The 17122-nt window shown below is 38.6% G+C and overlaps 1 protein-coding gene across 2 annotated transcripts in view; it reads left to right on the top strand.

Annotated features, from left to right (window-relative positions):
* The first annotated feature begins 4180 nt into the window (after positions 1-4180).
* The window catches only part of sntg1 (syntrophin, gamma 1), a 53416-nt gene continuing 40474 nt past the window's right edge, over positions 4181-17122 (top strand). For both annotated transcript variants that reach the window (XM_036519186.1, XM_036519187.1), the window contains exons 1-5: positions 4181-4229; positions 7760-7894; positions 14128-14184; positions 16702-16759; positions 16850-16893. In XM_036519186.1, coding sequence (XP_036375079.1) covers positions 4203-4229; positions 7760-7894; positions 14128-14184; positions 16702-16759; positions 16850-16893 — 321 coding nt within the window. In that variant the 5' untranslated portion in view covers positions 4181-4202. The remainder of the gene's footprint in view (positions 4230-7759; positions 7895-14127; positions 14185-16701; positions 16760-16849; positions 16894-17122) is intronic.

Below are 17122 nucleotides of genomic sequence, written 5' to 3' on the forward strand. Positions count from 1 at the left end.
AGTATGTCAGCACTTTGCACCACATGATGGCTTGTCGCAATTCCCTGTCTTCCATAGCACTGGAGAGATCGGCCACACTGATGCCAGTGTCTCGACAGATTGTATTAACGTAGGTCGATGATGGCCTTCCTTGAGCTCTTTGCCCATGTGTTGGGACCCCCCCAGAACTAGCCCACTGACAGCCTGTTCTGGGTGTCTATGACAGTGCCAAGCAAACCTCATCCTCCCAGTGATCCTAGGAAGTGCTCCACAGAGCCGCTCATTGGTCAGATGTGAAGACCAGTGAACTCCCATCACCACTCTTAGAATTCTGTTGTACACACCACTTAGATGCTTTTCGAAGTGTTTTGGTAAGAGGTCTCTACCTCACAACTGTAAAGCCAGACTGACTCAACTGTGGCTGTGAAGAATCTTAGCGTCAGCTGCCTCTCCTCATGCCAGCCATGTCCTCTCTGAACTCAATGCCTTCCAGGCCGGAAGGTAGTAGGTAGTAATGAAGAGAACGTTTAAACTGTTTGAGAAGGTGCTGATAAGATGGGGCAGGTGTTCTTAGCGTGACAGATTTAGTTGGGGTTCACTGACATCAATCACCTTCTCGGAGACCTAATCAGATCACTCACTCAGAGCTGTCTCTCCTGAGTGAGAGGTTGTGACAGCTCTGCATTGTGATAATGGGAAAGAGGCAAGCAGGCAGAAGTGACTATTTCGAACTTGCACTAAATTAACTAAGCATGAACATATTACACTATAAACAGTAATTACAGTATTAGGGTCAATGGGCCATTTTATCTAGCAGTTTTATGATAGTAAGGCCCAGGTTACCCCTGGATTCAATTGACGTACAGTACCAGTCAAAAGTTTGGACACAGCTGATTAAGATAATGGGAAACATGCATTCAAAGACATTTTGACTCAAAGACGTATTCTGAAATGCTTCATATTTGTTTCTTAGACAAATATAAATAGTTAAGTTGATGCCTAATTATGAATTTCTTTCCAAAAAATATATATTTTTGAAGAATCTAAAATATAAGGTAGTTTTGATTTACTTTTGTGTAGGTTGTGTCCAAACTATTGACTGGTACTGTATGTCCTCAATTTTGACTTGCAAATGACTGTGTTACTTTTTCAATACATTTTGTAGCCATTTTGGAGGTCACTGACCACTGACCTAAATTTTTAGCTGTTCTAAGGCTAAATGCAGACAGGTGGATGATAGTCAGTGTGTGTGATCAAATGCATATCCTGTGTCTGTAAATACTACATCCTACAAACTACATCCTGGCTCCCAATGTTGTCTGAGGGGTTTGCTTATATGGACGAGTTATATGATTTGGGATTATGACAGAAAAAATATGTTTTTTGCGTGCTTCTACATGTGTGTTCATATGCCTTTAGTTCACCAGTTATCATAATACTGCTCCACTTAAGTGTAAGCACCCTTCAAGCAGTGCAAACATATGTACAACTGAAGGTGATATGGTTCTGCATTGAGTATAAAGGGCAACCTGAGTAGCAGAGAATTTGGGCCACATACTGTGTCCACATGAACCTGTCACTAGAATTGGGTATTGGAATCCAGGCATGAAAACTAAACAAGACATTCCTGCTTACAACGACAATATCAGTTTTGAAAAGCCGTCACCATTTATTTTAACTCACATTAAAAACTCACATTGATGTGAGCCATTAATTTGTGAACAGATATCTGGTTTATTTTAGCTCTTCTCAGCCATTTCCTCTTACATTGCCTCACGCAACTGAATGATAATCCTATTGTCATCATCAAGGACTAGGTACAGCACCGAGCCAACCACCTGCTGTAACTGCAATGCCAACTTGCTGAAAAGTGACCTTGACCAGCTACAGCAAAAACTCTGGAATAACTTTGGAAAAGTGTTGGCTGGTGGGGGTGTATATTTTGCCAGCATTCTGAACGGTTATGAAATGATACAGGTAATGATCATATACAGTATGATCAAAGACAATTCAGCAGAATTATGAAAAGGAGTCCTGGTGACTGTAATTGCACTCCCTCAAGACAACATTTCCAGACTGTCTGATACGATCAATACATAGATGAGACTTTGTTGCTAACGGTGCCACAGCTGATATCCCACCTGAAAAAAAAGATCAAAAAGCTTTGGCCATATTTGATGAAGTGCAGCCAACAAGGACAAGCACTGCCAGAGAGGCAGTCTACACAACGTCAGATTCATCTGACTAAACAACATATTTATGCTGTGCTGCAAAAGAATTTCAGCCCATGACTCCAATCCAGTGCAGTCTATTGAAACACATAATTATGAATCACTTCATTGCTTGATTTTTTTTTTTTTTTTGGGTCATCTGAGCCAAGGATAGCTACCATCAGTAACTGTAGGTTACTTGCTAATGTATGCTGGTTTGCTAATTGACTGGTTACTTTTCACATTTAGCAAGCTAAAGGCTAGCCCTTTTGGTTAAAAAGTAAGCAAGTTAATGTCGGAAAGCTAGGCTAGTTTTATTGAGTTTTCTGCAAATAATTGTCATTATCCCTTTCAAAGACCATGTGATTGTGTGCTTCAACAACCATTACAAGCCAGCAAGCCAGCTAAGGCAGCTAAGCCAATTGCATGTGAGTGCTAGTAAGTGTATGGGGCTAGCTAGTTAACTACTTACTAACTAGCAAGTTAAAATAATTGAATCATTACAAAACCTTGTATTACAATCATTACAAAAATGTTTCAGAGTGTCCCACTTTTGATACTTTGAGACTTCGACCTCCCTCTCTCTCTCTCTCTCTCTTTCTCTTTCTTTCTCTCATTATATATATCAAGTAAAAACCAATGTTTTTGGTGTTTTATAAATTTCAAGATGTTCTTGTTGGCCTATAGAAGTAACATTTGATTACTGGGAGGCAAATACGGTGAAATTATGAAATTATGTTCGACTCTTTGCACAACACTGCAGGATAAAGCTCTAAATAAAAGCTAATGCTTTCAATAAGGGAAATAAAGCTAACACCAACAACAAATAGGCTCTGTTAAACTATCTGTTATATAACCAAACATTATAAGTGGCCAATTATGAAATTATGACTTTATAGTGCAAGTGAGCACTTTTGCAGAATGGTACTCACCAAACAGTACAGCACATCACATCACATGGTCATACATACTTTTGCATACCAGCAGATAGTACTTGTCCGTGCCAGCCACTCATCTCAGCTCATCTGGACTAATTACCCATTTGTATGTGCGGCATACCACTCTTATGGCTGAGCACAATAATGAAAGCTTTCCCTGGCATGTCAGAGGCATTTGCATTTCTAAAAAAAGTAAAGTTATTACATTCAAATGGCAACTGAATTAATCCTCATGCATCATTTGGATGCAGTCTGCATATATCAGACAATGCCTACTCATAGCTTCGTCATATCAGCTCAAAGGTCATGGGAATCATAAATTAGATTATAACATTATTAGAAGCTGCCAAAGAAAGCAGCGGGGCCCATTTGTATAGAAATGCGAAACTAAGTTATTTCAAGGTCTCCCCTCATGAAGAACATCTCTTTCACACACGGGTAAACATAGACGTTGTCAAGGCAGTTAATTGTAATTTATGGTTTAATAGGTCTTAATAAGAGACACTGTCTGTGATGCCATTTTCACCTTAAACAGAGCAGGGCAGCACAAGTAATGTAGAATCGAAACAGCCCTTATTCCACTCCAACATGACCTCTGAACCCAGCATGCAATGTCACTTGTCTAGGGAGAGGTTGCCTTGAATTCTAACTCACATAATTCTTTTGTATTCTGCGATTCCACAGCTATCACAGTAGGGGTGGCCTCTAGTGGACAGGGCAATGGGGACCAGACCGTTTAATCATTAATTAGCATGCGGGAGCCATCTTGTTTGTCGGTAAATTATTCATACCCATCGTGAATGTCTCCGTGACTTTCACACCAGCCTCTCCTGTGGCTCAGGCATAAGACAGTGCCTGAAACCACAGATCACAAGCAGAAAGCTCACACTGTGAAACGACTGAAAGTAAACAGCATTCTCTACGTGCTGGATTTAAACTATGCGACAAACAGAGACAAAAAGATTGGTTTAAAAATGCATTACAGCCGCAAAGTCAGTTTGCATTTGAGTTTGATTAAAGTGATGTTTTCTTTTCTTCTCGTTTTAGGCCAGCTTTCCTCACTGTGCCATAGCACATGGATTTCAAGACTTCCAGTGAGGAGGTATGATTTCTCTTACATACTGTTGTTGCTGTTGAATGAAGGACTGTATGTTAGAGTTGTCATTTTGTGGTATTTCTCAATTGGAGTTGTGTTATAGGAGCCACATTCCATTCCTTATCAGGGCACCACATGTAGCTTACATTGTACATATAATGCATTTACACAGATGTATACATTGGGAATTATGTCAGGTTAAGTACCTTGTTTGAGAGTACCACAGTGGTGCTTCAGTCAGGGTTCAGCTCCAAAACCTTTCAGTGACAAGGACATTTCCCTAACAACTAATTAGGCATAATAGAGAACTTGATCTGAGCTCTCTTCCATGAACTGACATTTGCAGTTGCTTTCCAGTTATTTTTATTCAGCATTGCTGAGTAATATTATATGATTATCATTAATCTTGCATTGATAAAATTAATTCAGATCATTTCAGCCAAAAATGGTTAGTGTCAGTGATGAACTAACGAGAGAGCTGTCTAGTCTATAGTATAAATATTCATTAACTGCACTGATGTGTATGCATGTTTATCTTATTTGTAAATTATGTCCTTAACTGATTTTGAGCATTGTGGTTATAAATGTGATTCTGTCATAGTTTTAGAGCAAGGAGGAAACACTTTGACTTCACAAACAAGATGCAATCAATTGTTGTAGTGCATCTACTACAAGGAAACAGGGTATCATCATTCATATAATTTCTCAGGTTCTTGTAAAGGAATGTTGACACACACATATGTTCCACATCAAGGGTGACAAGAATATTATCTTCAGGCATTCACTCAAAAGTTGATCCACAAACACAATCATCAATCATCTTTTTTTTTATATTCCAGTGCTGCTTTTATTTTTAATTTATTTTTTTGGAATCGCCAATTGCATGTTATGCTCATCTCACTGCAACAACTTCTGAACGCACACAGGAGAACCAGGAATACCAAATGCAATTCTCTGATTAGCCCACATGCCTGCAGGGACTGTTTTTTTTTTTTTCATAGTAGGACTCCCACAGTGCACTACAGTAAAGCAAATGTCAATTGGAGGATGAACACATTTCAGGTAATGTCTTCTTCGGGGCTCATTGGCACCTAATGAGTCATTGACTACCTGAGGGCAGTGAGAGGAGGAAACCCTGCCAGCAAACCACCCCAACCTAAAGCATAACAAAGCCACTTTTTTCCTGCTGCTGTGGGTTCTCCATCACTGCTGGCTGATGACATGGCTGGGATCAAACCTGGGGTGAAAGGCTCAGCCTGCACTTGGAAGGAGCCCTGTAGGTGACTCATCCACTCAGCAGCCCATGGAATTAGTGGCAGAACAATAAATTTGACTGCCAAATGTATGTGCATTTTTATACATAAAAAAGGTCTACGGGGCATGTAATCCAATATTTAATTCATTTTAGTTGGACAACATTCTAATTTTATATAGCTTATATAATATGTGTTGTACATACTGTGTACTGTATATCAGAATAAATTCATATTCTGATCTTTTAACAGGCATCCCCCACGCTTGTCTGAATGGTTAGTAGTTGCTCAAGCAGTTTAAAAACTACTGTTGCTGTGCAATCCTTGGGGACAGTAGACAAACTGGCCGTTCACTGGTCTTTCTCGAAGTAACAGGTCAAACAGTTAGAGTAAACAGTTTTAGTTAACCTATTCAAGGTGTAAGTTTACTATATACCCCTTTTCATTCAAATCGCATTTCACAATTGATGAATAACAGGCATTCAATGGGAAATGAACACAGGTAATTACTTATATGATTTGTCAGCCACCTAATGAAGGATTAAATAATCAAGAGATTACATTAAAAGAAAGCCATGGGAAAACAAGCCATTACTCTAGCTAATGACACATTAGCTAATGACTACTCCATAGTTTGACAGGACTTCTCAATCAGAGACTGAACTTTGTGAAGTATATAAATCTGTGCATGACATACGCCTGTATTCAGGCCTGTGATTTATTAAGGAATGAAGCCCCGTCATTGGTTTAATTTGTTGACAGCAGAACAATCTGATGCTTAATAGAAGATAGCAGATGTACTGTTGCTGGACTTACCCCTGTATTACCATTGGCAGTACACAGCAGTGGAATGCTATGTTATATTCAATGTCCACATTGATATCCACATTGTTATTGCATGAAAGTCAATTCATATATAATATATATTAGATATATATAATATATATTAATATATATAATATAAATTAGATTTTGTATCTCTAAAAAATAAACCACAGAACATGTGCTGCTCCCAAGGCTGAAGTCAGGCCTGCAACAGTATGTGAAGCCTGACCAGTGTTTCTGTTACATACAACAAGGCTGACCCAACATTAGGTAGACCTTTATTTCACTCAGGTGTACAGTTGGAGGCATTGCAGGATGTAGAAAATGTTGTTTACCAGGAATTTATTAAATAGATATCATTAAATGTTGTCTGTGTGCTTGCATAACTATCCTTCCTTCCTAACCGTATGGTACCCTTAAATCAGATAATCTTAAAGGGAAAAAAAGAGAAAACCTTGTACAATCAAAGATTTATAATATGATTAGTACGGATCTTTGCAGAATTTTAAGTTCCTACAGTTTATCACTTTTTACTTCCAGCCACCAGCAACTTTCTGAGGAGATAAAACAAGTTTAATATAAACCTTTCTGGCAGTGGTTGATGATGAATGCCAACGGTATGACAGTTTTCGGAAGGTTGCTGACATTGGCGCATTTTTTTTATTAATAATCTTGTTATATGAAATGGTTGTGCCATTAATTAGAAGTGCTCATGATGTCAAGGACAGGACAAGCATGCCAATTAGTTTAGAAATCAGTAAAAGGAATGCAAATTCACACTGATTACTGTTTAATTAATGCCACCCACCGTTTGAAATGCTGCCATTCATTTTATGTCCTCAATACCAAAAAAAACAAAACATTTCAATTATCTCAAATATTTTAGGACAAAAATGTATATTGCCAGAGATACTGTAAAATAATTATGCAGTGAAAATTCTTTAAATTCATGAATGTTGCCAAGATTTTTTTTGCTTTTCATTATGTTCCAAGTTTGCGCATTGCACCAGAAACAGTAGAGACATACCAAGGCTTTTTGGTTTTTACCAGTACAGCTTTTTTTGCCTCAACCCATTAAACGCGCCAGAAATATAGTTCACTTCCAATGGTTTCCAAACATGAATGAAAACATTTGTATTCATAAGCTGATTACTGCCTACCATCTGTCTCTGCAGAGCCTTTTAAAAATCAAAATGTATAACTTTCTACTTTCTTTCATTGTAAACAAAGTTATGCGAACTGATAACAGTCAATCCCATGTGAAATGAATTGCATTTTTATGACAAAAGAAGACGAGTGCAGTGAATTCACGCTGATAGCCACATCTGCTTTGCATGATAATGATAACTGTTATGATTATTTGACTGTCCCCCTTCATTCACCTTTACTAATTTCAAAGATCATTTATTTGATGTGACAGAAAAAGAACAACCACACCTCTCATGTTTCTTCTTTCAGACAAAGACTGGGGTTTATTTGCTGCAAGATGGAAATCAGGAGCCTTTCAGTGTTCGGCTGCACTTAGCTAAAGACATTCTGACTATTCAAGAACAAGATGTCATCTGCGTGTCTGGGGAACCTTTCTATTCAAGCGTGAGTATCATTTTTAACTTTTTTTTTTATTGTTTAATGCAACGAATCTATATGGGACATTTTTAATTCGACAGGTTGCACCCCCCCCTGGTGATGGGAATTAGCCAACAAGGGTATAGCATGTGATTTGCAGTGCAGACTTTGTGTTTCAAAGACGTCTGAACAAAAGACATACTTGACATAAAGACATAATTTAATATTCTTAATTTCAACTCACTAGCAAGCTATATGAAGAGTGCTTTATTTTACGTGAGGTCATGTGGCCCCATGTAACCAGTCACATCTTAGTCAAGGAAATTTATTTACAATCAATTCATTTACTATGAAACAAGAAAAAGCCCATGCCTCAAGCTAAATCCAAAATGCCACAACTGTTTAAAAAAACCTCCGAAAAGACCCCAAATATAATCAAAGGGACTCTGTGTTGTGCAATGTGTGAGCTGAAAATGTTTATTAATAGCCAGACAGCACGACATCACAGGACAACATGATTAAAGTGCTCATTTAGGATGGTAGCTAAATAACAGAAATGGGTAATGAAACTAAAATAACTTCCTCTTTACCAGTGCTTTAGAGATTTAATTGAATTTAATTGAAGCAAACATCTGCCCACAGTACATGTTGGGACATATGCTAATTGCAGGACATTATGCACCTCCTACAGCGATCACCATGTCTTCTAACATATGCAAATGAATTGTAATTTCCCCAAAAGTATTCTGAAACACTGTTGCATTCATATCTACACTAGTATGTTTCATGGGAATGCCAACATTATTAAAAGTGCAACATCATGAGTTTAGCCTGGACATAAACATTCAACACCCATATGATGTTCTGTAGCTACTAATTCTGACATATCACCAAACTGCCACTTCATATATGACAGTTCTGTAGCACTCAAAGGGCTGCTCCAATCAGCCAGTACGCAGGCTGCATCACTTCTCCCCAGCTGATCTGGGAAGGAGCGGAGAAAGTGGATACACAATCCCCTTGAGTTACAACATTGTTATCCATGGGTGCAGACTCCAATTATGGCACCAGGCTTCTACCTTTGGGGGCAGCAAGACAGTTTTGTCCTCCAACCTCATGACTCGCACATCTCTTCCCATTTGCAGGAGACTATTTGCTTCTGTCTAAATAAGCAATAGATCTTCAACATCAGACAGAACAGCACAGTGGCTTCAACTTCACGTATTTTGGTCTCCAAAAAAAATGATGCCTCTGTCTGATCCTGGACCTCAGCACCATCAACTGGCTCTTTAAAACAACTACCATTCAGGGTGGTGTCAGCAGAGATAATGCCGCATTCATTCTGTCCTGGTCTGTATGCTGAATGTTCGCAAAGCGTGGACACAGTGGATCATTTGCTCATATGCTTTGGAGAGAAAGGCCTGTGGAATGGTTTTATCAAAATCCCTGATGGGTCGTGGAGGCAATTACAACATCTTTTGGTATTGGTTTTGCCATCTGATGGCACCCAAGCTGTGGCAATGTTCCGGCCCAACCTCAAGGGCGCTTCACAGTGCCATGTATGCCAATGCCTGCAGGGCTGTGCCAGGGGCCCTCATCAGATCCCACTGCCTGAACATCTTCTGCCATTATGATGCCATATGCCTGGAGTCTCCCTGATTTGACTTGGGGGTTTGAAACTCAGCTCAAGAGCAGCTTATTAGTTAACCTTTGTTCTTCATAATTAAAGCTTAACGTTTTTGATTTGGAATCGCCATTCAGATGAAGCTAACATTTAGAACCTGGTGTCTTAATTACAGACATAGTCAATTCATAACTGTTTTTATAAAAATTCCCCTTAATCTCACAGAGCAAGTATAGTTTAATCAGAACTCTTTCATAGTTCTTCATTAATAGGCCTTTGTATGCACATAGTGGTTCATAGATAGTAATCACACTCAATACAATATGCAACTTCTAGGCACAAGTCACATTCAAAGAGTTTTACCCCGTACAACCCGAAAGTTGTGGCCATGTGAGCTTACCTCATTTTCTATTAAATAACTCATTTTTCTAGACACAAACTTCCAGTTTATTTTGCCATGTACAGGAAGATTGCCACTCTCAACGTGTCTAATGCATCATCAGTAAACATAAAATTGGCCCATTGTCTCCAGAGGTTCTCTTGTTTACCTCAGAATGAACCTCATTTTTGTATACCTCAGTCTTTTCTGGATTTTTTTTTTTTTTTGCTATATAGCAGGAACACGGGTCTTTCAAGGTGCTCGATCAGATGATGTAGTGTTTTCATGTCTGCATCTCTCTCAGCTCAGCTGACCACACAGACAAGAACAAATGTAATGTTGTGGGACTGTAGGTAGGGCATTTTTCTTTTTTTTTTTTTTGGGGGGGGGGGGGGGGGGGGGGGGGGTGGTTTTAATAATCTGCGTGCACAGCTTCTTAGAATAACTTGAATCAGCTGGTTTCTCTGCTTAGGTGTTGCATTTTGAAATTTTACCCCAAGGTTTACAGTTACACAACCCAAATCTAAATGCATGTCCAACCCACAATGTTTTAATGGAGGAAAGCATTTTGCTTGTATCATTTGCATCGGAATTTGCAGTCAAAATGGTAATTGAGCCATCTTAAACAGCTTATGCAGTCCAGGGAAATTATACAAACAATGTACACTATGTAGTCTGCATGTTTAAACAGGTACATCTTCTCTAGAATTCATGCAAAATAAGTACCTCTGCTTCATATTGTAAATGTGTAAAATTTTCAGATGTTTTTCAGTTGTTTCCTGATATTTCAAGGACATTACACAGTTAAGATTCTTGGTCCATCTTTGCTCTTTCCAAGTTTTCATTAAATACTGAAAAATGTGTTCTAATTGTGAAATGTTGTATGTGAAACATAAGTGAAAGTTGTTGTAGAAGAAGTTGTTTGTAAGTTTGTAATTAAAATGTTAAATGCACACAGTTACCAAGATTTCATTAAAAAGAAACAGTACAAGGAAGAGCAACACAAGAGTTTTTTTTATAAAAAGGAACATTAAAAAACCTTTGGTTACCAGTCAAAGTTGTTCAAAATATAAATACTGATCAACTACATCGCCATGGCTGGTTTGATAAAATATATTATGATCTGTGGTTGGGTTGCATGCATTTTATTTCATTTTTCACTCACTTTTAAAGACTTCAGAAAAGACCCTCCCATCATTAAAAAGGAGCAGGTAAAGCAATGCCTTGCACACCCTCCGCACCATGTTGCAGTCAAGACAAAGCACAAGCACTGCTGGAATACAGGAAATAATCTATTTATAAATCATTATAAAGTGTCCTGCAGAATGAAAGAAACTCACAGAATGGCTCAGCGTGCTACGGATGAGAAAATTTATTCATAAGCTGCGGTATTTGCATTTTCCTGTTATGTCACTACAATCATAATAGGGCCATAAATCACTGGGTATGTTTTGTGGGAAAAATAAATAAATAAATAAATAAATAAGTAAAGTATAAAATCTGCCAGCTCTATTTTGTTGTTTATAGAGATCCTGCAGTGGTACAGATATGAGTCCTGTGAATGCAGAGACCTCACTTGAGAATGCGGATGTTTCACCTGTCCCTCGGAGCAGTGCTGTTCACTTGATTTGTCAACGCCTGCACAGTTTAACACTGTAATCAATCGGTGAATTGTGCAAATAAACATTTTCTCTGCCATTCGGAAAAAAATATATATATTAAGTTCCATAAGTGAAGGGGCTTCTTATCCCCAAGGGAAGTACTCCCCCCTTTTAGATTCCTCAGTCAAGAAGAAGCTTTGCCTTTACCAGAAGCTCATTGTATGCCAACTTGAATCTCATGGCACTCGCTTCTGTTGCGCAGTTTGAAAATTGACTGAGTGTTCTGAGACCGACAGGAAATGCAAATCAAGCCTTCACCCCATTGCTCCTATAGCGCACCACTGTGTTTTGCCTCCAGCAGCTGAATTAAGATCAATACATTATTAGCTACAGGGATTTATTGCCACGGCAATTGTAGCTGTAACGATAAAGGCATACTGACACAGGTTATGAATTACATTGGATCCCTCATAAATTATATGAAGTTTTAAATAATAAAATAAAAATTTATTGTGCTTCAGGATGTGGTGACATCCATTCATTAGATGCGTCTCCAACTGCAACATGATTAATAATTTGGTGTCTAAAATGTCACAATAGCTGTTATTTGAATACTGAAACTTTGACTAAGAGTTACTTCGGTTTAAATGTTATTGAACATTCAGTCAGTATGTCTGACAGTGAATATTATCCGATTTTGAATGCTCTTAGAGAACTAAAATAAGTTTCACAATATTTAGCTTTGATACAAGACTGCGTCTCTTGTCCTGCTGTGAGTATGAGCTGCATGCCTTTGGTTCTTGAAACCGAGATACCTCAGATTTAGAAGGAAAAGGACACATCCTTTTCTCATCCATTGAGAACTGCTTCTAATCTTCAGGAGTACCAAAGAAAGCTATGGTAGGTAGGGCCAGTCAGGGTTCTACTTCTATATGTTTCCATTTTTAAAGACATGCCATTACTGAAAAAAATACCATTTTTTGTAGAAAGTTTCATCGCTTTTAAATTAACATTATCTTTATAGCATCCACCTATTCAATACACAGTTTTGCAAACTAGTGGGAAAAGACATTGCTCTGATTACTTATATGCTTACAACTCTTTGTACAGTATTGATAAGAATTAAATTTAGTATGATACTGAATCTTTTGGAATCATCTAGCTGTGACTTTATGGTCTCAGTGATTCCAGTTAAGCAGGGTTGTGAAGTACAAGCAGCTAAATAACAAGCTATATAGTCCTGTTTGGTGTTTGGTCTCACTGCTACCACCCCTCATCAGACTGCTAATATACATCTAGTAATGCAGTAAGCCACAACATGTCACTCCTTATATGATGGAGTGACAAATATAACTTTCCTTAAGTGCCCATCCTCCATAAACCCCCATCCCCGTCACCCTATGTTGACAGAATACTCTGTCCAGATGCAATGAACCATATTCTCCTGCATTTTCAGGACCACTGCTCTTGATTCACTAGAGCACACAACCAAAACACATAACTAATACCTGTATGTAAAGAGGTGCAGTGCCTGTATTCACTCCCCGTACGGGCCTGAGCCAACATAAAGAAAAGCTTTAGGGCATTGAAAATGCCAAAACAGGTCAACTTTTCTATTCGAAGCTAAAACTAAGCTTTTTTTTTTAGATGAAGCCATGGTCATGACAAAATAGATATCTAAATGCTTTTTTTTTACACTTTGAAAAGGGAAGGTATTTGGTCATGTAGTAGTAAGGAGACACACTGCTTTGAATGAATATTCAAAAGAGGAGAGACGGAATATTCTCTTGTAGCAGAAGTGCAAAAAAGGAAATATCAATCAAATCACGAATCAGCATGAGTTCATTCAATGCATATGGGTATGTTTGCTCGATGGCTGCTTCTTTCACCTTTTGTCAGAAATGAAATGTCAACATTCCATAACACAAGTGACATTACCACAACATACCAAATCATAGAACACTCAATTACAGTCTGTGTCATTTCAAAGTGTTTACAAAGACTCAGGTGACACTTATGTGTTATGAAGGCTTACTGTAGTTTTAACTGTAAGTTAAACCCTCTGGTTTGTAGGAGAGTCGCCATTATTTTAATGATTTAGGTGATTTAATTTGATTTAGGTCTTGCACCTAATGTGCATGAATTGTGCATCCATGTGCAATTGTTTATGTAAAAATGTAATATTCTATGGTAGTTACCTAATGTAGGGGAAAAACACAAATTACCATTTGACTCACCCTTAGACACTCCATGACAGCTGATCATGAATCTTTCATAGTTTTTTTTTTTTTAGAGAAACCTGTCAGATTTGCACACAGTGTGTAGAAACATGCTGGCCCATCCCCTGGAAGCACTTTCCTTTGGATTTTCCCATCTCTCGGATTTAGCAAAAGCCTCTTGTGCTTAGAACATTTTTTTTTTCACTCTGCACTTTTTAAGACCTGTTTTAGCAAGCACCTCACAGCTCAGTTTTGGAGATTATACACAGGGATACTGCAATGTTCTGCCTGGTGTGTGACTCATATTATTGGACATTTAATAACCCGTTGTCTGAGGTTTTTTTTTTTGCCATTTTATTTTGAACACGATTGCCTAGTCTTTGACATGGCAACACTGCATTCATAAAAATGTAACTCACTCTTATTCTCTGTTGCAGGAAAGAACTGTGACAATCAGAAGACAGACTATTGGAGGATTTGGCTTAAGTATTAAGGTTGATTTATATGTACCTTTATCTCTGATAATGCATTGTGCTTGACTGTCTTCTTCATAAAATGTATTCCACTGGCTCACAAGGCATGCACACATTCTCATGCAAGTTGTGTCCATATTTTCTCCCTCATTGCACTTCCTTTGTCTGGGTGTCGGCGACACCAGGCATTGATTTAATCATTTGTTTGTTGCTGAGAGTGTGGGTCTCCTCATAATTAATGCTATGTGTATTGAAAGGGACAGGGGCTTTGAATCAAAATCAGCGCTGCCCCTTATGCTCTTTGAAAAGCCATGCATCTGGCCCTGGCTTGACATGTTTTCCCCATACTTATGTTCAGGGTTTTTTTTTTCCCAGCATCCTTTTGAAATCTATATACAGTTCTCTTCCAAGCGAAGCTTCAACTGTTATGTGCTGTTATTCACACCAGATTTTTTCCTAAACAAGGGGTTCAGAGACAAAAAAAAGAAAAAACCCTCAGGAGGCATAAAAAATGAATAAATGGTTTTATGAACTAGATTAAAATCTTTGATGTACTGTGTCAGAAGCTGTGGCCTTCCTTGATAGGTCACTTTCCCTGCCATGAATATGCTTTGCATTTCTTTTGATGCCATGCATATCAAGGATGTTGTAGGGATTTAGATCAGATATGTCATATTATGTGTCAACTGTGAGGCTGGTGGAGACATGTTTTGAAATCAGCAACAAAACTATTACCGTTAATCTGCATTTTATACTAAAGGATAATCTGAAAAAAATATTCAGTTTAACTGGATGTGTGACAAATGAATGCCATTGGTACTTGGGCTTCTGTGATTTCCTAATAAGCGGAAATAAGCCTCACAAAAAATACCCCTCGGAGACTGCCGTGCTTCAGCATTGTGTACAGTGCACACTGGCAGTCTAATTATGATAGATGAAGAAAACGCCACATGAAGTAGTTTTATTATAAGGGGAATATGAGCACTGAACACTTTGTGTTCAGACAGCTCAAACTGTTATCCTAATTTGTTTTAGGCTTCTGTTGGATTATGACAAACATGCAATGCAAGCAAGATCAATCAAAGAGACATCAAAAAGACTCCCGTGGAGACAGTAAATTTGAGAAAAACCGCCTGGCTGTTTGACTCCTTCCAGTGGTGTCAATAACACATGCATTACCCCCATTGTCCTCAGCTCTGCATGTCCCGGGTTTTGCTGTCATTGCCTGCACAGCCCTCATTATTATTCCCGAGGCACCTTGTGCTCTGTGCTACCTGCCGGCCACATTGTGAGAAATTGAATTACTGGTATAGAGGCAGGGCATCTGAAAGCTTTTAAGATCCTTCTGTTTTTTTTTTTTTTTTTGAAAACTTCATAAACAAAGCCCACCAATGTGGTTAGCGCTTGAGGTAATTTGAGATGCCAGAGCTCTGTAGTGCTTCCTAAATTGAAATTGAGCTCTGCAGTTCAGGAACCACCAACAGGCAAAAACCAGTTAGAAGAACAGTAACCCCAAAGCGGAATTAATTCTGAGTCTTATCCACTTATATGCAAATATAGTAAATTGAAGATCACAGAAGAAACAGAGGCTTGACCAAAACAAGACAGGTATATAATTCATTTTAATACATTGTATACAGTGACCTTCTGGGAAATGGAGACCATGGGTGTATATGCATGGCAGTATGTGCAGACACTTGAATCCAGAAAGACTTATACAGCAGGAGTACAAAACCTCATCCATTTATACAGCTGGACATTTAACTCACAGTACAGGAGAGTGCAGGGGACGCAACGAAGGAGAAAATGTACCAGGTTGACCATGTGAAAGCTGGTTGAAGTGCATGTGTTGGAGGGGGGGAGAAACAGTCTGGAGGGAGTAGAGAGCAGGTAGAGTGGAGAGTGCACACGGGGGGGTGGGGGGGGGGCTATGAGTGCTGTTTGTTCTCATCATTGTGACAGTAAGTGGTGGAACAGGAGCCACTGCCGTGCTGTGTCTCTGGGACCTGTTAGCTACATTGATATTTTTGTCAAGACAAGTGGTTTTGACAGCGGAGAATATCCCAGAGTGACAATAATGTCCCCTTGTACAGTCCAAATGGCCAACAATATGGGGATGGGGGCTTGGAGTGTCCCAATTACTGTTTATCTTAACCAGCTTGCTTACACAGGCACAATATTGTGCAGGTAACAGTGTTTATTAAACCAATACCAGCAATAGTGGAACATATGTAATTTTAGCTGACATTTAGTTAGATATAATCACTTTGAGAGTCCTGTTGCTAACTGTCATTTCAGAATCAGTGTAGGTTAATAAGCACTATATTAAGGAATAAAACTCGGGCATTAACCACACTTTTTCTATGTGTGTGTTACAGATTGTTGCATTTGATGATTGATGAATGGCAGCCTAGTATTTAGATCCTCTCTCTTATATATCGAGGATATCATCACACCATGAATCATGTACTTCTAAAAGAAGTCAGGGAACAGATTGTGTAAATGTATAAAATTCCCTCTTGTATTCACCTCTTGTAGGGTGGTGCAGAACACAATATCCCTGTTGTGATATCAAAAATTTCTAAAGAGCAGAAAGGTAAGCATTTGCTCTTCTTTCCCTCTTTCCCTCCTCTGCCTGTGATTCATATGATTAACTGTGGTTTATTTCCTTCTTTTATCTTTCAAGCTGAACTGTCTGGATTGCTGTTCATAGGAGATGGAATTCTTCAGGTAAATCAGAGTGAGGCTTCTTGACCCACTTTATGGGTGGATCTACCAGATCTACCATATGCTGTTAACACTCTTTTTTTTTTGAATAAACCAATCAAAAATACATTGCCCTCCAATAGCAAAGTGACTGGTTGAAACTTATGGCACTGATGATGGCATATGACAGTTCCTCACATTTTGGATTTCATGAGGGTGTATTCCCCCATATCCACATTAAATTGTACTTTCA

The sequence above is a fragment of the Megalops cyprinoides genome, chromosome 24 (genome assembly GCF_013368585.1).
Source record: "Megalops cyprinoides isolate fMegCyp1 chromosome 24, fMegCyp1.pri, whole genome shotgun sequence".
Taxonomy (NCBI): domain Eukaryota; kingdom Metazoa; phylum Chordata; class Actinopteri; order Elopiformes; family Megalopidae; genus Megalops; species Megalops cyprinoides.